General features: G+C 32.6%; 3 protein-coding genes across 4 annotated transcripts; all 3 read left to right on the top strand.

The window, feature by feature from the left end:
• Nucleotides 1-2766: 2766 nt before the first annotated feature.
• LOC107943741 (probable ubiquitin-like-specific protease 2A) lies at nt 2767-5337 on the top strand. 2 transcript variants are annotated; one of them, XM_016877535.2, is made up of 7 exons: nt 2767-2988; nt 3955-4147; nt 4258-4425; nt 4507-4638; nt 4727-4808; nt 4886-4996; nt 5093-5337. In XM_016877535.2, exons 1-7 carry the CDS (start codon nt 2925-2927, stop codon nt 5159-5161), a joined length of 819 nt encoding a protein of 272 aa, XP_016733024.1. In that variant the 5' UTR covers nt 2767-2924; the 3' UTR covers nt 5162-5337. The 2 variants fall into 2 exon arrangements, with proteins under 2 accessions (XP_016733024.1, XP_016733022.1); XM_016877533.2 differs by having other exon boundaries at nt 3901-4147.
• A 1859-nt stretch (nt 5338-7196) lies between these two features.
• Nucleotides 7197-7993, top strand: LOC107943745 (receptor-like protein 9a). Its single transcript, XM_016877539.1, has 2 exons — nt 7197-7803; nt 7890-7993. Exons 1-2 carry the CDS (start codon nt 7302-7304, stop codon nt 7991-7993), a joined length of 606 nt encoding a protein of 201 aa, XP_016733028.1. The 5' UTR covers nt 7197-7301.
• A 711-nt stretch (nt 7994-8704) lies between these two features.
• On the top strand, nt 8705-20083 carry LOC107943744 (receptor like protein 21-like). Its single transcript, XM_016877538.1, has 6 exons — nt 8705-8729; nt 8819-8866; nt 8987-9079; nt 9230-9301; nt 10861-13060; nt 19426-20083. Exons 1-6 carry the CDS (start codon nt 8705-8707, stop codon nt 20081-20083), a joined length of 3096 nt encoding a protein of 1031 aa, XP_016733027.1.
• The last annotated feature ends 800 nt before the right edge of the window (nt 20084-20883 follow it).

The following is a 20883-nucleotide window of genomic DNA, read 5'->3' as shown; positions in this document are numbered from 1 at the left end:
ATATGACATTAGAACCTAATTTACTTAAAAGTGACACAAAAAATTAAATTTGGGATTTTATATAAAAAGATAAAAAAATATCTTTGAATTAATATTTATTGCTTTGTTAAAATAATGATTTATAACTAACTTGAGACTCGATTATTGATGACACAGATTTAGTAATTTTTTTATATAATATATAGTTTAGATATTAAATTATCATGCACTCACTCTAATCGATGGTATAAAAATTTTATGTAAAAAATAAATGAGATTTTTGTTAAAATTATAAAATTGAAATTTTGGGAATCATTAAGTAACTATATTTTTAGAATTATTCCAAGTTTAAATTTATTAGAATGCATGAAAATATTTAAAAAAAACAAAATATATATTTATAGTAATATTTAATATTTTATAAAAAATTAATTATTTTTCTACTGAATTAATACGATTTACTCATTATTAGGATAATAATAAAAATTCAAATAAACTTTAAAGAAAGCTTTAAAATAAAATGGGATTATATACTTACATTTTTCTCTCGTTACACATATCGTTTTAAGAGCGTGATCTGCTGTGCGCTTTAATCTCCGTCGCTCTATTTTAACTATCAAAGTTGTGATAGTTCAACAACAATAAATTTATCATTCGCGCCTATCTACAATAATTATTGTGTAACATTCTTTGACAATTTGAGACCAATGTTCATTGTGGAAAATGTTGTTGAAAGCTTGCTCGAAACTACTCAACTTGATGATATAAACTGTCCATTAAAAAAGACAAACTATCATATACTGATGGTTCAAAAATCGTCACTAGAACAAAATTTTTGTCATGAGTCTAAAAACCCTATACTAACGAACAAAGTGACTATTTCGATAGAAAAATAATGGTTGGTAAATGTGATCTCCATAGCCTTTTATCAACGAAAAACAAGACCGTTGAAATAGTTCCAAAGGCTTATACCAACTTATTGTGAGTGAGTTTGGATTGGCGGTGCGTTTACCTGCGGTTAGTGTAAAAACAGCGGTGGCGGTGAGATTAGATACTGTAGCGATACTGTAGCGTGAGACAAAAAGTAAGCTAAACGCACCGCACCGCACCCAATCGCCCATCCAAACCCACACTGTGTGTCGCTAAAGTAGTACCTGTCGGCAGTATCATTTGTAGGATTTGATTTGCTGACAGTCATATGCGTCAGTATAGGTATACTATTTGCAAAATTTAAATTTAATTATAAAATAAATAATATAAATTTACTTTTTAAAATATTTTATTAGATTTTAAATAGTGAAATAAGTTGACGAGTTGGGCCAAGCCCACTCGAAAATGAGCCTGAACTTAAATTATTTTTTTGGAATCGAATCGCAATATTGCGCGTGTATAATTTTAATGATGAGCATGATAGTATTTATAAAATTTGTTGATAATTCTATTTCTTTAATAGAATAAGTGATTAAAAATAAAAGAAATGCTTTGAATTTAAAAATTAAAATTTCTAAAAAGAAAAATCATAAATAAAAGATTTAAGAAATCAATACAAACATCGATTTTGATTCGCAAGCTTGACCATCAATGTAAAGTTAACTTCAATAATTTTTAATAAATTAATTTTAGTTATCCACATCGCATTTAGAAATATAAAAGAAACAAAAAATAACTCATAAAAATATAATTTCATTTTTACATAAAAAATATTTTAATAATTTCATAATTGAATTGATGTCTGATTGACTCATGATATCAACTTAATAAAACATATAAAATAAGTATATATATATTTTATTTATAAGGTAACATATTATTTTAAGAATCAACAATTAAGTTGACTAGGTATTAATTCGATTGACATTGACATCATTGCTAGTGCAGTAAGACGTGAGTTTACCTCCTATTTAAAGGTTACCGGTTCTAAACATTATATAAAAAAACAACAATTAAACCACCAATAAATTTTTTTATTTAAACACAAATATCTTTATTTAAAACTAATCATATTGGCCGATTGTGTCTTAACTCGACTGGTATGAGTATTGTTGCCAATGCAGGAAGATGTGGTTTCGAGTCTGTTGAAGCACATTATCCTCCTATTTATGGGTTGGGAAAGGGCTATACCTTGTTCTAGATATCGTGTAAAAAAAAGAGCAGATATAATATGAATTTGTAATGAAATTGTTAAAAAAAATTGGGGCAATGTGATATTTCAGTAAGTCACAAGTAGGCCTGTTCATGGGTCGATTACTCGCCTAGGCCCGAAGGTCCCTTGAAATTTGGGAGGGTTTTGGTAAAAATATTAGGCCTAAAAAATGGGCATGGGCAAAGATATTAAGTCCGTTTAAAATATGAGTCGGGCTCGGGCTTGATCCGACCCATTTTTAAGTTTATCATAATATTATGTAATTTAGAACACATTAAAAAATTAAACATATTCTAAATATATAATACTAATCTAATATTAATATTAAAATAATGTTAAGATGAATATATAAAAAATTTAAAAAATAATAAGGGCAGACCTAAAATAGGTTTGGGTTAATCTTTTGCAAATATTGGCAGATTTTGGCAAAATTTTAAATTCATATTTCGAGTTAAGCCGAACTTGAACAAATGTAAAGTATGTTAATATCATGCTTAGACCCAACCCGAACCCGGTCCATGAGAAGCTCTAGTCACGAGTAAGCATAAAATTCTAACTCAGTCAAATGCTCAGTAAAAGTCAACTTCACTATTTCGTAATTAGCAATAAATTCAAAATAATACAAACTTAATATTACAATATATACAAATTCCCAAAATTTGCGGTCTCTATCACTGTCTTCTGCTACTGTGTTCTAGTCTGCTCAATTCCGTCTCTTTCAGACTATGCATATCCTTCCGTTTTGTTTTTTCAGAAGATTTTAATTTTTTTCCCCAGTTGTGTTTGATAGAAAAATCAGTTAATGGGAAAGAAAAAACAGGTTGATGATTCTATAATACCAATCGACATTGCCCCTTCAGATCCTGGTATTCAAATCTTTGCTTCTTTTTTCCCACTTTTTGTTTCCTTTTGTTTATAGGTTTATCAATTAGAGATCTGTTTAATTGGAGTATTTTCTTTTGAATTTTAAAAAATGAACAAGGCATGTGGTTATGAAACTAAATATAAAGATTGTAAAAATTTTGCACTAAATATGCAATTTTTTAGATGAAAATATGATTATATTAATTTAATTACATTGCAATTCTGCATTTTCCCCTTTTCATTTGTAGCAAATATTCAAATATATCCTTCTAGTTAGTTTTTAGTTTTTGTTAATTAGTTGCATATAAATTGCTTAACTGCTGGTTTTTTTGTTTTGTTTTGTTAATTCATTGCGTACAAATTGTTTAATCGTAAGGTTTAACAATGTTATCTAATTGGATTAAGTTTTATGTTTTCATAAAGTACAAGGACCAAATTCTAGCAAATTAAACCTTTTATATATATAAATATTAAAATTCATAATTAGACCTTATGTATATTGCTGAATCTGTTATTTTGCTTTTTCTTTTTTAATTTCTAAAGTTGAATTAGGATAAAACTGGATTATTTAAAGAATTAATGACTAAAATATAGTAGGAATGTTTTCTTTAGAACAAAATTTATGATATGAGTATCATATAAAACAATTTTATTAAAATTGGTTTTGCATTTTACTGAGATGTTTATTTTACTCTATAGTTTATATATTATTATGATCTTAAGAAATGCAAGAAAGAGAATGAAGTAGTTTGATTTCTTCAGCTCTTACTTCCATGGCAATGTAGAAGATCAAATTACCCTTTGCCAGCATTTCACTATTTTCTTTTTTCTTTTTAATTTTTAGTATGAATTCATAAAAGGCTAAGCTAACTGATAAATAGAAATTTGATCCTAAGTTCACTATGTTCTGGCAGACTATAATCGGTATCCGGTTTCAAAACACCGTTCATGTTGGATTCATGTTGTAGGGTATCTGAGGGCCTCCAGGAAGAAGATAACAAAACAGGAAGCTCAAAGACTAAGAAGCCTTAAATTAACTGCTCCATGTTTTTTAGATAATATTCCATGTCGTGCACGATCAAAGCGACGAGTTACAAGAAAGAAATCAACACCTAAACTAAAAAACAAGCTAGACTCTGGATCATTTGAGTGTTACTTGGAGTAAGCTATATTGTATTCTAGTAATTTTCAGTGTTGTTGTTCTGGTGTGTGTATGTGTGTGTGTGCAGGTGTGCGTGTGTTTTCCTGAATGGGTTTTGGGAGATTTTCAGGACCCTGTGGAGCAGGTTGCCAGCAGATAAGCGGGATTTGTTTACGCGCTTAGATTGTCAATGGTTTGCATGGTATAGGAAAGCATCTTATAGAGAAAAGGTTCTATCTTGGGTTAAGAGGAAAGAGATATTTTCAACGAAATATGTTCTCGTTCCGATAGTTTGCTGGTTAGTATTGTCAAATATCACGGTGGTGTTCAATTTTTCAGTAAATTTGATTTCATCATTTGAAAACCGTATTTTCTTTAGGGGTCATTGGAGCCTCTTAATCTTCTGTCATTTCGGTGAAAGTTTGCAATCAAAAACCAGAACACCTTGTATGTTGCTGTTGGATTCATTACAGATGTCCGACGCGTTGCGTCTCGAAGCAGATATACGAAGGTATATTTACTCATTTGCATAACTTGCATTACTAGTAGAGTAAAAGAGGCACGGTCTCTAATGCTCAATACATATTTCTCACTAGCAGGTTCATGTTTGACATTTATAAAGCCGAAGGCAGGCCCGAGAATAAGCAGATGATTTATCAAGTTCCTCTTTTGGTCCCTAAGGTGATTATAGTACACTTTGCTGATGTTCTTGATCATCCTTTCTTTTTTAATCAATTTGACCCTTGATATCTTTTCAGGTGCCACAACAAAGGAATGGCAAAGAATGTGGGAATTTTGTTCTCTATTTCATAAATTTGTTCGTCAAAAGTGCCCCGGAGAACTTCAACATCGATAACTACCCTTACTTTGTATGTTTCTCCTTCCATTTTAAAAAGGTATATTTATTGAATTTGGGATTATAAATATGATGATGAGGTACTAGTTGTGTCTATTTTACATTGCAGATGAAAAATGACTGGTTCAATGCTGAAGCAGTGGAACGCTTTTGCGAGAGGCTACATGCTTTGGCATGAAATTTTCATTAGTTTAGTATTACTATATTGATCTAACGTTTTTATATGAACACTTTTGTAGATCAATGCTGAAGCTGGTTGGTTCCGTTTATTATATATATTTTTTACATTTTTATAATTTTTTGTAACTTTTTTATAATTTAAGACTTTTCAAGTGTTTTTTCCTGGTTGATGATGACATTGTGACCCTAGTGTATGTCATGTGATAATTTATGATTGGTTGGATACTCCAATCGATTTTTTTAACGTCTAAAGGACTGAACTGGGAAGGTCTTGTAGCGTTAGGGGCTGAACTAGGAATGTCTGATAACATTAGGTTCTAATCTAATATACAAGAACTAATTTGTCATCTTTAAGTAGAAAGGGCAAAATGTAATTTGACACTTAGCAAGGGGGTTTTTATGATACTTTGACCTAGGAAAGTAGGGAAGTAGTGTGAAAAGTAGTGTGAAATTTGAGTGGGTGTGCAAGTATTTAATCTTAAATGCTATCACATGGGATAAAATTTATAATGAATTGAAGATGGAATGGGATGTGAAATACGTGAAATGAAGGGGTTTAGAAGACTATAAAAAAGATGTATTTATAATTATATGAGCTGTGAAAGATGGAGGCAAGATAATTTTATTAAAAATCTCTCAAAGTTTTATTTTTGTAATAATTTAATCCCTCGCACTGTTATTATTTCTAAAATTGAATCTTACAACATGTTTTTTATTGGGTTAAATCACATTTTGAAGCCTAAATTTGGTAACTTTACTTACATTGAGGCTTAAATTTTTTATTATCTACTTCAGGCCTTGAACTTGGCAATAGTTCACATATTAGAGCTTAATTTTTTTCTCCAAAAATTATTAAATTAAAATTTTTGTTAAATAATGTTCAGATAATGTTTTATAATTCTTAAAAATATTGAATATATAGTTTTGCATTTTAATTAGGGACAAAACTTAAAATTATGCATGGACTTTGGTTCAATGAACAATGATATATGAACTTTGATTTATTGTAATTATACACATGAAGCTTTTATTGTGGTTTAAATGTATATGCGAAACTTTAGTTTTGGTTCAATCATACACATTTAAAGAAATAAATACATTAGTTTTTCATATCTATTGAATAAATATAAATATTTATGTATGCAATATATAAATATAAAATTATGTTATATCAATAATTTTATTAATAATTTGTGAAAATTAGATCAAATTAAAATTTCATGTAAAAAATTACACATTAAACCAAAGTTAATGTATAATTTAAGATTTATTCATTTTAATTGTTGTTTCACTTATTAGTTTTAACACTTTTCTTTTAATAATCAATTTGTATTTTTTTTCTCACTTCATTCAAGAAAATTATAAAAAAAGAAAAATATTTAATACATTTTAGCTGATATACAAAATTGATCTGTTAATCACATGAGTAAAAACTTAAGATAAATTAAGGAGCTCTCACCAATAATGCAATCAAGAAATCAACCATTCTCAATAACATTCATTTCCAATGGAGTATACGTCCTATTGGTATAGTACCAATTATTAAGGTTAAAACATTAAAATAATATTTAAACTATTTACTTTTTTTTAAATGTTTTTTCTTTTATTTTTTATTTGTAATTAAAAATTTTTTAGGGGAATATTAAATTTATGTTATAATTTAAGAACTTGTTTAAACATAACAAAAGTATATAGAATTTTTTGAATAAAATAATAAACTTTAAATATATATTTTTATTAATTTAGCCTTTTGTGGTCAAAGTTGGTGTGTAATTGAGGTGACTGTGTCTTTCACGGCCTGAGTTTGGTTACTTTCCCACAAAGAAAAATTGCAGGAAAGTAATAAGAAATTTGACTGTAATTTTCCACAAAGAAGGATTTGCAGGAAAGTAGTAAGAAAGGTTAAGTAAATGTAATTCTACAAACACTAAAGCGTGGAACATGAAAATGGTAAAGAATAAACAAAAACTTATTCATTGAAAATCCATTGATTTAAAGACTTTAAAGAATGAACAGTGGGCCTATTCAATGAATTTCCAGGAAACATACTCATTTAGATTTACTATTATATAAACCCCAAAGGTGTAGTGCTGCTGCATGCCCATATCTGAGACTTAGTGAGCATTGATTTAAGAGAGATGGAGTACTGGAAATTGGTGTGGGTGTTTGTGCTCGCTTTCTTATTTGGAGGGTATCAAAGTGAAGGGTGCTGGGAGATTGAGAAAGCTGCTCTCCTCCAACTCAAACCTTTCTTTCCTCATATTAATGATGAAGGGATTTCTTGGGGGAAGGGAAATTGTTGCCGATGGAATGGGGTTGAGTGCAGCACTTCCACTGGACGAGTCACCCGACTGTTCCTTGAGTATCGTTCTGTTGAAGTCTACAACAATATCAGTCAGGGTTGGTATCTCAACATCTCTTTGTTTCTTCCCTTCCACGAATTGAAGAGTCTTGATCTGGGAAACAGCTACATTGCTGGTTTCATTGACAATCATTCATTCATGAACAAGTTGGAGATTTTGGATTTAAGCAACAACAAATTATTAGGAAACAACATCCTACCATATCTTGCCGAGTTTACATCTCTAAAAACTTTGCTTCTGGATAATTGTGGATTACAAGGAAGCATTGATATATCAGGTAAGGTTACTGGTATAGTCTTATGCTTATATTGAGAAAGCTTATTCTTTAATAACTAGATGATATATATTATTGTGTTTTAACAGAACTCAATAGTTTGAAGAATTTAAAGGAGTTGCATCTAAGCGACAATCAAATCGAGAGCCTCGGATCTTTATTCCAAAGAGTAAGTCAACATAATTATCTTTAACATATACAACATTTGAGTAGTTAAATGAAAATACGGTTTATGCAATTATCAAGTGCAGAAAAGACAATTGAGGTTGGCCAAACTTGAGGTGCTGGATTTAAGTTTTAATTATCTCAACAACAGCATATTTTCATCTCTCGCTGCTCTCCCACATCTGAAATCTTTGAATTTAGAAAGTAACCTTTTGATACAATCCACCTATATTCAAGGTAAGCATGCTTTAAGATTGTATGAAGTTGTGAACTTCCTCTATTTTTTAGTTGGATTTAAATTTTTTCAGGAAAATGAGAAGGAAAAATCTGATTCGTTATTATTCTATTAGAAATGGATAAGGATGACCTAGAATCACAATTTCATACAATCTCTTTTCTTAATTGTTTGTCATTTCAATTTTTAATTGTTTGTAATTTTCTATGCAGATTTAAATGTTTTGAGTAATTTAGAGAAACTGAACATAAGCTATTACAGAATGAATGACTCTGTTCCATCTCAAGGTAATTTAACCTGTTTTTTTATTTATTGGAAAAATCTATAATATATGAAAAAGAAACATTTTCTATATATGGTGTTTCTATAGGCAATGAAAGGGAACTAAAGTTGATGAATCTAGAAGAGCTTAATTTGAGGGGGAATGTCTTCAACAGTAGCATATTGTCATCCCTTGGTAGCCTTTCAAATCTCAAGTCTTTGTCCTTATCACATACATACGCGATGGAGGAATCAATAGATGTTAGAGGTAAAATGGGTTTGCTCCCTCCTCTTCCCTATTGAATGTATCATCTTCCATATTTTCTTCTTAAATTTACCTATGAATATTCTCCTCAGGATTACCTGCTTTGAAAAATTTGGAAAAACTATATTTGACGGGAAAAGGTACGTATTGCTGGAACAAAATTGCCTTTCACCAATTAATTTGGTCCTAATATTCCTGAAATAAAAGGGTTTATTAAGGGTATATACTTTGTTTCCTTTAATTTGTTTGCAATACCGTAGTTAATCTTCAACTTCAATCATTGGACATATTCCCATATCTGAAGACGCTTTTTTTGAAAAGCTTTAGCTTGGACGGAACAATAATTATCCAAAGTAAGTTATTTTCTAGATTACATCAAAAATACTATACGCTCCTACATAACAAATAAATAGTATATACCTCTATTAAAATATTTGCACAAAACATTTCAATTTGCAATTATGTATTTCATAACATATTTATATTCGTAATTTTTTTTATAGGGTGGCGAAACATGACAAGTTTAGAAGAATTGACCTTAATAGATTTATCCCTCACTTCCAACGCTGTTCAAGGTATTGGAACCCTTACTTCTCTTAAGGACTTGGTCATTGATAATTGTGTTGTCGATGATAGTCTCAACTTACATGATACATTAATTACATCTTTTTCATTTTTCGTTTCTTTTTTTTTTTGGTTTAGCCAAAAACAAATTTATTGATAAAGAGGTAAAATATCCCCCAAAGTTGTACGTGAAGTACTTGATCACTCCCAAAATAACAAAAACCCTGACTTAAAAACTTGAAACTGAAATAAATCCAACAATTCAAAGACCTTACACTCATAACACCAACATGATAAAAGCATAATGACCTAAAAAACAGAAAGAAACCCAAAACCTAGAATACCATAACGAATTTGAGTAATGCAGGGGCAAAGCTAGAATTTTTTTTTTGGGGGCAAAATTAAATTGTATACTTTTGTAATAGTAAAAATATAATTTCGTTCTTCTAATAGCTTATATCTTTAGAATTTTTAAAGGATTAAAATAAATTTTTATCATTTTGGGAGGCTAAAGTGCAAATTTACCATTATTAATTTAAAATTTTATAAATTATAAAGGCTTGATCTTGGTCTGTAGGTCAACCAATTTGACGCCTCTTACCAAACTAATACTTTAACCAATTTTCAATCCAATTCAAACAACGGTTGAATTCAATATTTCCTATTGACAAAACATCCATGTCAAGATGGTTATAAATTTTTCGTCTATTCACTCAATTTATTTCTTTTTATTAGTAGATTAATAGTTTTTCATTAATAGTTTTTCAAACATTCGATAAAAATTTAAATTTTTTAGAAATACAAAAGAATTTAAAGTAGTAAAAAAGAGCTAGTATATAGTATTAAAGAAAGAGCAAAAAATAATTATTCTACTACAAGTACTTCGAAATATCAATATATAGGAGTAATGTAATTGAAGATTAGCTATAAAATTATAGAAAAATCTTAAAATTATATATAAACTTTGATTTAATGTCTATTATATACATATACTTTAATTTGATGCAATTTTATACGTGAAACTCTAATTGTAGTTCAAATACATACTTGAAACTTTAATTTTGATTTAATTATACATATTTAAAGAAATAAATATATCAATTTATTTTAATATTAGATAAATATAATTATTTATGTATGAAACATATAAACATAAAATTATATTATATCGATAATTCTGTTAATAATTTATAAGAACTGGATCAAATAGAATTTTCATATATAAAATTGTGCAAAATAAAAATTTATGTATAAAATTACACATTAAACCATAATTCATGTTTTGTTTAATTTTAATTTTTTATTTAAGAATAAAATATTCCGAATACATTGTGAATATAAAATGAGTATTTAATAAAAAAAATTGAAAATCACCATCACCCAACAGCAATGTTTTGTTTCAATCTTTGACAGTGGAGTTTAGACAACTGTCTCGATTTATTTATCTGAGGACATGTTTAAATTTTAACACCAAAATAAATATTTAATGTGACATATTAGAATTAATTTATCTATTTTTTTAATAAAAATATAATATAGTGTTGAAAGTATTTCATATACTTATTTGCAGGTTTTTGTGAATTGAGGCAGCTACAAACGCTGGCCATCATCAACAGTGAATGGAATGCTAGATTGCCTGAGTGCTTCTCTGAACTCATATCACTTAAGCATTTAGATCTCTCTTTTAATGGTATTTTTGAAAATGTATTTATGTTTAAGAATCTAACGTCACTTGAGTATTTAGATCTCTCTTACAATAAATTTTCTGGAGATATATCTGTGTTCAAGAATCTAACCTCACTCAAGTATTTAGATCTCTTTTCCAATAATTTTTTTGGAAATATTTATGTGTTTAAGAATCTAAGGTCACTCGAGTTTTTAGATCTCTCGTCCAATAAGTTTTCTGGAGATATATCTCATTTTAGAAGTCTGACGTCCCTTCTAGAGTTAAGGCTTCAGAACAACAGCATTGAGATCCCAAGTTCATTGGCTCCGTTGTTCAACCTTTCAAAACTCCAAAATATATATGCAGACAACAACATGATATATAATGCTGAAACTGAGATGCATTCTTTAGGCACCCCAACATTCCAATTGAGATCTATCAGTTTATCTTGTTGCGGAGATGGTGGATCATTTCCTCAATCTCTCAATCATCAACATGACTTGGAACATGTTGATCTCTCTAACATCAATTTCAAGGGAGATCAGTTCCCAAACTGGTTGTTGGAAAACAACAAGAAATTAGAGAGACTGAATCTCGTCAATAGCTCTCTATCGGGACATTTTTTGCTACCATCGACTTCTCGTAGGGGTTTATCACGGTTGGATGTTTCCAGTAATACCCTAGATGGCAACATCCCAAATGAAATTGGAGCGAAACTACCGTCATTGGAGCTTCTCAACATGTCGAATAATTTTTTTACCGGTGGTATTCCGACTTCGATTGGTGATATGATTTCCCTTCAACAATTGGACTTGTCCAACAATAAATTGAGTGGTGGAATACCGAGGCACTTGCCCATGGGGTTGTTTACATTCGATGTTAGCAATAACCAACTCTTTGGTGATATACCAAGCTCCATGGAGAATCTGTCACTTATGTTAACATTGGATTTAAGCAATAACACACTTTTCGGTGGGATACCAAGGTGGATCGGAAAGATGTCAAATTTGCAGGAACTTGTGATGGCAAATAATCATTTTGAAGGTCCAATCCCCATGGAACTTTGCAATCTCAACTCTAGTCTTAAATTTTTGGACCTTTCTGCAAACAACATATCGGGAAGTTTGCCATCTTGCTTCATCTTTTCAAGTCTCACTCATGTTTATTTATCAAGAAACAAGCTAAAAGGGTCGATCACCAGTTTTTTAAACAGCAATTATTTGGTGACATTGGATCTTAGCAACAACCACTTAACTGGAAATATTCCAAATTGGATTGGCAACCTTTCTGCGTTGGTTTATCTTCTCCTAGATAACAACCACTTTGAAGGTGGGATTCCGGTTCAATTATGCAAGTTAAATCGGTTAAGGTTGATTGATGTTTCTAACAACAATCTTTCTGGTACAATTCCTCCTTGCTTGATGAATACAATATCGAATGATAGCTCCCATGCTTATTATTCCGACGATGATTACAGCGGTTACATCGGATCTTTCTCTGCTGATGTGCCGATAGAGTTCACCATGAAAAGCATATCCTACTTTTATAAGGGAAGAGTTCTCACTTACCTGTCCGGAATTGATCTCTCTTGCAACAAGTTGACTGGTGAGATTCCCCTCCAATTCCAGAACTTTCGATACATCATCGTTTTGAATTTTTCTCACAACAGTTTGATAGGACCAATCCCTCCAGCAATTTCTGACTTATCCCGAATTGAGAGTCTGGATCTTTCTCACAACCACTTGAGCGGGAATATTCCTTCCCAACTTCTGCGTTTACATTTTTTGTCCTTTTTCAGTGTGGCATACAATAATTTATCTGGAACTACACCTCAAAGGACCGGACAATTTGCAACATTTGAAGAAAGCAGTTACGGGGGGAATCCTTTCCTTTGTGGTGAGCCATTGCCAAAGAATTGCTCAACAGATGGGTCATCTTTATCGATGCCGAGGAATGCAACTGACGAGGGTTTCATTGACATGAAAGTCTTTTATGCAAGTTTTGTTGGGTCGTACATTGTCATGCCGTTGTGTATTGCCATTGTGTTGTACATTAATCCTTACTGGAGACAAGCATGGTTCTATCATGTAGAAGCAGCCACCATGTCCTGCTACTATTTTGTGCTCGACCATATTCTGCCTATTGGGAATTATCCATATTTATGGAAAATCAAAGATATGGGTATCAAATAATGGAAAGTCAAAGATATGGGTATCAAATATTAGAAAGTCAAAGATATGGGTATCAAATATTGGAAAGTCAAAGATATGGGTATCGAGATATTGGCATAATAAAATCTGAGATATTTGCAATATATGGTCCCTAAATTGTAAAGTGACTTTGCAAGTTGATCCCTGAACCTCAACTATAAATAGGCATAACCATCTCTCATTCTGTATCTCAAACTTGCCATTCTCTACTTAAGGCATTATTTTCTCTCTCTCTTTGTAAATTCTCACTTGTATTTTGGAGTGAAATATATTTGGTAGTGCCTGAGGACGTAGGCAAAATTTGCTGAACCTCGTTAAATTCTTGTGTTCTTTATTGTATTATTCTGCATGAATTGTGTGTGTGATTGTAGTGATTTATTGTGCTATTAAATTACGATTGAGGGATATTCTGGCTAGGAAAGACCTGGTACTTAAGCGATCCTTGCGATCCACCTCTCTTTCCTGGGAATTGAACTTAGTGTGATTTTTTAGTACAATAATTTTACTCTTTTACACGCTTCCGCACAACAATTGGTATCAGAGCTAGATTCGTACTTGGGGAATACGATCGTTCACGGCACTGTTCACGTACTGTAGTTGGGATTGAGGAGAAAAAAATGGAAAAGTCATCGTCAAAGACTACTGTGACCAATGCGAAATTTGAAGTAGAGAAATTTGATGGTACCAATAATTTTGGTATGTGGCAATGTGAGATCCTGGATGTCTTATGTCAGCAAGATGGATATAGCCCTTGAAGAAAAACCTGACAATTCGCCTATGTTTGGCCAAAGAGCAGAAGTACTCTGTCATGAGGGAGACATCAGCGAAGAAGTTGTGGGATACACTGGAAGAAAAGTTTCTAACAAAAAGTCTTGAAAATAGGCTTTATATGAAAAAGAAACTTTATCGATTCACATATGCACCCGGTATGTCGATGAATGACCATGTGAACTCATTCAATAAAATTTTAGCAGACTTGCTAAATTTGGATGAGAAATTTGAAGATGAAGACAAGGCATTACTGTTGTTGAATTCTCTTCTTGATGAATATGATCATCTTACCACCACATTGCTTCATGGGAAGGATACAATCACATTTGATGCAGTCTGTAGTACGTTGTATAGATCTGAGACTCGAAAGAAAGATAAAAAAGATCACAGAGATACAACTACAGAAGTCTTAACAGTAAGAAGTCGTTCGCGCAGCAACAAATCTGGTAGAAGGAGTAAGTCCAAAGGGAGGCCTGCCAAAGATGAATGTGCTTTTTATCGTGAGAAAGGGCATTGGAAAAAGAATTGTCCTAAGTTACAAAAGGGTAAAGCTATTTCTGATGCATGTGTAGCGGAGCATGATGAGGAGTCAGACTTTAGCTTGGTTGGCATGGCAATGGCATGTCAAACGGATGAGTGGATTTTGGATTCAGGATGTACTTACCATATGTGTCCTAATAAGGACTGGTTTTCTAGTCTTAAAGAGCTAGAAGGTGGAATTGTTCTTATGGGAAATGATAGTGCTTGTAAGACAATGGGAGTGGGTACAGTCCAATTGAAGAATCACGACGGCTCAATCCAAGTCTTGACAGATGTTCGCTACGTACCTAGCCTGAAGAAAAATCTCATCTCATTAGGTGCCCTAGAATCTAAAGGGCTCACAATCACTTTGAGAGATGGATTACTAAAAGTAGTAGCTGGGCAACTGACGGTGATGAAAGGCACAAGAAGAAATAACTTGTATTTTTTAAATGGAAGTACAGTTATTGGATCAACATCAACAGTTTCTACAAAAGATGTAGATTCAGAGGCTACCAGATTATGGCATATGCGATTGGGACATGCTGGTGAAAAAGCTTTGCAGACATTGGTGAAGCAAGGCTTATTGAAAGGTGCAAATTCTTGCAAAATGGAATTCTGTGAACATTGTGTTCTGGGCAAGCAGAAGAGGGTAAAACTTGGTCCAGCAATTCACAATACGAAAGGAATTCTGGACTACGTTCACAGTGATGTGTGGGGACCTACCAAAGTAGCTTCTTTGGGAGGTATGCACTATTTTGTTACTTTTGTTGATGATTATTCAAGAAAAGTATGGGTGTATCTAATGAAAAGAAAAAGTGAAGTTTTGGATGCATTTCTGAAATGGAAGAAGATGGTGGAGACTCAGACTGGTCGAAAGGTCAAACGACTTCGATCAGATAATGATACTGAGTACAAAAACGATCCATTTCTACAAGTATGCCAAGATGAGGGCATTGTGCGACACTTCACTGTTCGGGATACACCACAGCAAAATGGGGTGGCAGAACGAATGAATCGAACTATACTGGAGAAAGTTCGATGTATGTTGTCCAATGCTGGATTGGGTAAAGAATTTTGGGCTGAGGCAGTTACATATGCGTGCCATCTAATTAACCATTTGCCATCAGCTGCAATAAATGGAAAAACTCCTATGGAGATGTGGACTGGTAAATCTGCTACTGATTATGATTCTTTGCATGTATTTGGTTCCACTGCATATTATCATGTAAAAGAATCTAAGTTAGACCCAAGAGCAAAGAAAGCATTATTCTTGGGTATAACTGATGGAGTAAAAGGATATCGTCTCTGGTGTCCTGATACAAGGAAGATTGTTTTCAGTAGAGATGTGACTTTTGATGAATCAACCATGTTGAAGTACAAGGATTCACAAAAGGATGACAAAACCAGTAGTACTTTGCAGCAGGTGGAGCTTGAAAAGGTTAACGATGATCCAGCTAATATTGAAGGAACAAATGATGAAAAGGTTCCTACCCAAGAATCTCTACAGCAACAAGATTCAATTGCATATAGAAGGCCAAGAAGAGAGATTCGTAAGCCTGCTCGCTTTGATGATATAGTGGCCTATGCACTTCCAATTACAGATGATGATGTTCCTTCTACTTACACAGAAGTAATAAGTAACCCTGATGGTGTAAAGTAGAAGCAAGCAATGAATGAAGAAATGCAGTCTCTTCATAAAAATAAGACTTGGGAGTTGGTGACACTACCCAAGGGAAAGAAGGCAATTGGATGCAAATGGGTATATGCAAAGAAGGAAAGATTTCCTGATAAAAATGAAATTCGATACAAGGCTAGATTAGTAGCAAAGGGTTACGCTCAGAAAGAAGGAATAGACTACAATGAAGTGTTTTCTCCAGTTGTGAAGCATTCGTCTATTCGGATTTTGCTAGCCTTGGTTGCACAATATGATCTTGAACTAGTTCAGCTTGATGTGAAGACCGCGTTTTTACACGGTGATTTGGAAGAGGAAATCTATATGACTCAGCCAGATGGATTCAAGGTTGCTGGAAAAGAAAATTGGGTTTGCAAACTGACAAAGTCGCTTTATGGATTGAAGCAATCTCCGAGGCAGTGGTACAAGCGATTTGATCAGTTCATGAAAGGGGAAAGGTACACAAGAAGTAAATTTGATCATTGCGTGTATTTTCAGAAGCTACAAGAAGGAACTTTCATATACTTGCTCTTATATGTTGATGATATGCTAATAGCATCTAAGAGCAAAGTTGAGATTGAAAGATTGAAGACTCAACTCAATCTCGAGTTTGAGATGAAAGATCTAGGAGAAGCTAAAAAGATTCTCGGCATGGAAATATGGAGAGATAGAGCTCATGATAGAGTTATCTTATCTCAGAAGCAGTATTTGAAAAAGGTACTACAGTAGTTTGGCATGAACGAGCAGACAAAACCTGTAAGTACCCCGTTGGCTTCTCATTTCAAGCTTTCTGCACAACTATCTCCTTCGACGAATACGGAACGAGAATACATGTTGCAAGTTCCGTATTCTAATGCAGTAGGTAGCTTGATGTATGCAATGGTGTGTACAAGACTCGACATTTCACAGGCAGTTAGTATAGTGAGCAGGTATATGCATAATCCTGGAAAAGGACATTGGCAAGCTGTGAAATGGATTCTACGGTATATTCATAAGACCATGGATATTGGATTACTGTTCAAGCAGGATACTACACTTGGTAAAGGTGTTGTTGGGTACGTTAATTCTGATTATGCCGGTGATTTGGACAAACGAAGATCAACCACTGGTTATGTGTTTACTCTTGCTGGAGGACCAATAAGTTGGAAGTCTACACTGCAGTCTACAGTTGCGTTGTCAACCACAGAAGCTGAATACATGGCTGTAACAGAGGCTGTAAAGGAAGCTATTTGGTTACAAGGTATGGTTAAAACCTTGGGATTGGTCCAGGAGCATATTAATGTGTATTGTGATAGTCAAAGTGCTATTCATTTAGCAAAGAATCAAGTCTATCATGCACGTACAAAGCATATCGATGTACATTTCCACTTTGTGCGGGAAATTATTGATGAGGGAAAAATTCACCTTCAGAAGATTAAGACTGCAGATAATCCCGCAGATATGATGACCAAGGTGGTAACAACAATCAAGTTCGAACATTGTTTGAACTTGATCAATATTCTGCATGTTTAACAGTTGAAGAAGGCACTATCAAGTGTTGTTGACAAAGGCAGAGAGAATTGTGTGAAGATAAGATTACTCGAATCAAATCTTCAAGGTGGAGATTATTGGGAATTATCCATATTTATGGAAAATCAAAGATATGGGTATCAAATAATGGAAAGTCAAATATATTGGTATCAAATATTGGAAAGTCAAAGATATGGGTATCAAATATTGGAAAGTCAAAGATATGGGTATCGAGATATTGGCATAATAAAATCTGAGATATTTGCAATATATGGTCCCTAAATTGTAAAGTGACTTTGCAAGTTGATCCCTGAACCTCAACTATAAATAGGCATAACCATCTCTCATTCTGTATCTCAAACTTGCCATTCTCTACTTAAGGCATTGTTTTCTCTCTCTCTTTGTAAATTCTCACTTGTATTTTGGAGTGAAATATATTTGGTAGTGCCCGAGGACGTAGGCAAAATTTGCTGAACCTCGTTAAATTCTTGTGTTCTTTATTGTATTATTCTGCATGAATTGTGTGTGTGATTGTAGTGATTTATTGTGCTATTAAATTAAGATTGAGGGATATTCTGGCTAGGAAAGACCTGGTACTTAAGCGATCCTTGCGATCCACCTCTCTTTCCTAGGAATTGAACTTAGTGTGATTTTTTAGTACAATAATTTTACTCTTTTACACGCTTCCGCACAACACTGCCTAAACGATTCCATTAAGGAACCACTTAGCCAAGCCATGTTGAAGCTGGTTGGTTGGGTTATTTATATATTTTAATTTTTTTTATAATTTCTTTATATTTTAAGACTGACATTTGTCACACTAGTGTATACCATGTAGCAATTTATAATTGGTTGTATATTCCAATCGATTTTTTTAATGTCTAAAGGATTGAACCAGGAATGCCTAGTAATGCGTTAGGGGATAAATTAGGAATGTTTGATAATATTTAGCTCTTTGATCTAATATATAAGAATTAATTTATTATCTTTAAGTAGAAAATGTAAAATACAATTTGACACTTACGAGTCTTCGTAGAGAAATTTGTCAAATTGACTCAGTGTGCAAATATTTAATCTTTAATATGCAGACAGCCAATTAAATGTTATCACATGAGATAACATTTATAATGAGTTGAAGATGGAATGGGATGCGAAATACGTAAAACGAAGGGGCTTAGAAGACTATAAAAAAGATGTATTTATAATTATATGAGCTGTGAAAGATGGAAAGGAAAGATAATTTTATTTTAAATCTCTCTAAGTTTTATTTTTGTAATAATTTAATCCCTCACACTGTTATATATTATTTGTAAAATTGAGTCTTACAACATGTTTTTTATTGGGTTAAATCACATTTTAAAGCTTAAAATTGGTAATTTTTTTTACATTGGGGCTTAATTTTTTTTTTCCAAGTTAATCCTTGAGAATCCAAGTCCAAGTCTCAATGTAAAAATAATTGCTAAGTATAAACCCAATATGGAACCAATTCCCAAATCCATGGAGTAACATGGACAAGAAAACAAGTTCAAACCTTAATATGAGAACAATTACTCGTGAATAGCTAAGACATTGAGAAATATCCAGAAAGACACTTAGGGAATCGGTCTGATTCTATCTCCGTTTATTCTATTCAATTATGCAAGTTAAATGGGTTAAGCTTGATTGATGTTTCTAACAACAATCTTTCTGGTACAATTCCTCCTTGCTTGATGATTACAACATTAAATGATAGCTCCCATGCTTATTGTGGCATACCTTATCAATACGGTAAGTCGGTAACTACAGATCTTTCTCTGCTGATGTGCCGATAGAGGTCACCATGAAAAGCATATCCTACTTTTATAAGGGAAGAGTCCTCACTTACCTGTCTGGAATTGATCTCTCTTGCAACAAGTTGACTGGTGAGATTCCCTTCCAATTCCAATACATTCGAGACATCATCGTTTTGAATTTTTCTCACAACAGTTTGATAGGACCAATCCCTCCAGCACTTTCTGACTTATCCCAAATTGAGAGTCTAGATCTTTCTCACAACAACTTGAGCGGGAATATTCCTTCCCAACTTCTGGGGTTACATTTTTTGTCCTTTTTCAGTGTGGCATACAATAATTTATCTGGAACTACACCTCAAAGGACCGGAACATTTGAAGAAAGTAGTTACGAGGGGAATCCTTTCCTTTGTGGTGAACCATTGCCAAATAATTGCTCAACTGATGGATCATCTTCATCGATGCCGAGGAATGCAACTAACGAGGGTTTCATTGACATGAAAGTCTTTTACGCAAGTTTTGTTGGGTCGTACACTGTGATGCCACTGTGTATTGCCATTGTGTTGTACATTAATCCTTACTGGAGACAAGCATGGTTCTATCATGTAGAAGCAGTCACCATGTCCTGCTATTATTTTGTGCTCGACCATATTCTGCCTAAACGATTCCGTTAAGGAACCATTAGCCAAGCCATGCTCACTCCTCCACCTTTTCTTTGTCAATGTCGTACTTGATTTAGTGGTTTGTCACGCTCTCAGTAAAAGCTTTTTATGTATCTTTCTTATTTGGCTAGTTTCAATGAAGTGGCTCACACTTTTAACTGTTCCAATGCACTGCCATCTTTGCTTGGATTGTCTCACTTATAAAAGATACTATTATCTTTGACATGGTAAAGACGAGTTCATCCGAAGTCTAATATCTTTTTGAAAGATGCAGTTCTTGAATTATTATCTTTGTTAATAAAGAATGTAACTCTAAACTCTAAGCTAACATCAAAATTTATTAAATTTATCAAAATTTCTAACACTTTCGTGACAAATTTAAGTATTGGTATAAGTGAGAAATTTTAATAAACTTGAAAAATTTTGGTAATTTTGAAAATTCTTAGTGCCAATAAAATCTCCCAATTTTATTACTCTTAGATGTATAAAATTATACGTCGTCATTCAATATAAATTCCTCAAATATTTCTGTAGCAGTTTTTTGTTTCTGTAGCAGTTTTTTGTTTCTCTATTTTCCGTTTTCCGTTTTCGTTTTCTATTTTCTGTTTCTCTAGCATGTTTTGTTCCTCTAGCCATTTTTTCTTGTGTAGCTAGCTTAATTCATTATCAATGAACAGCCATGCATGTTTTGTTTCTCTAGCATTTACACACTGCTGATAAGGCGTTTATTCTTCTATATTTTAAATAAGGGGATAGATATGTTTTGAATTTATATTTTTTTTATTCTTTTACACAAATAATAACACTTCTTT

Source organism: Gossypium hirsutum, chromosome D13 (genome assembly GCF_007990345.1).
Source record: "Gossypium hirsutum isolate 1008001.06 chromosome D13, Gossypium_hirsutum_v2.1, whole genome shotgun sequence".
Lineage (NCBI taxonomy): Eukaryota > Viridiplantae > Streptophyta > Magnoliopsida > Malvales > Malvaceae > Gossypium > Gossypium hirsutum.
The sequence above is the reverse complement of the archived record's forward strand: the minus strand, read 5'-3'. Positions and strand labels throughout refer to the sequence as shown.

Coding starts and splice junctions, on each gene's coding strand:
- LOC107943741 (XM_016877533.2), top strand. CDS start 2,925: ATGGGAAAGAAAAAACAGGTTGATGATTCTATAATACCAATCGACATT. Junction 4,639..4,726: donor CTCGAAGCAGATATACGAAG/GTATATTTACTC, acceptor TCTCACTAGCAG/GTTCATGTTTGACATTTATA. Junction 4,809..4,885: donor TTCCTCTTTTGGTCCCTAAG/GTGATTATAGTA, acceptor ATATCTTTTCAG/GTGCCACAACAAAGGAATGG.
- LOC107943745 (XM_016877539.1), top strand. CDS start 7,302: ATGGAGTACTGGAAATTGGTGTGGGTGTTTGTGCTCGCTTTCTTATTT. Junction 7,804..7,889: donor AGGAAGCATTGATATATCAG/GTAAGGTTACTG, acceptor GTGTTTTAACAG/AACTCAATAGTTTGAAGAAT.
- LOC107943744 (XM_016877538.1), top strand. CDS start 8,705: ATGGAGGAATCAATAGATGTTAGAG. Junction 8,730..8,818: donor GGAATCAATAGATGTTAGAG/GTAAAATGGGTT, acceptor TATTCTCCTCAG/GATTACCTGCTTTGAAAAAT. Junction 8,867..8,986: donor ACTATATTTGACGGGAAAAG/GTACGTATTGCT, acceptor GCAATACCGTAG/TTAATCTTCAACTTCAATCA.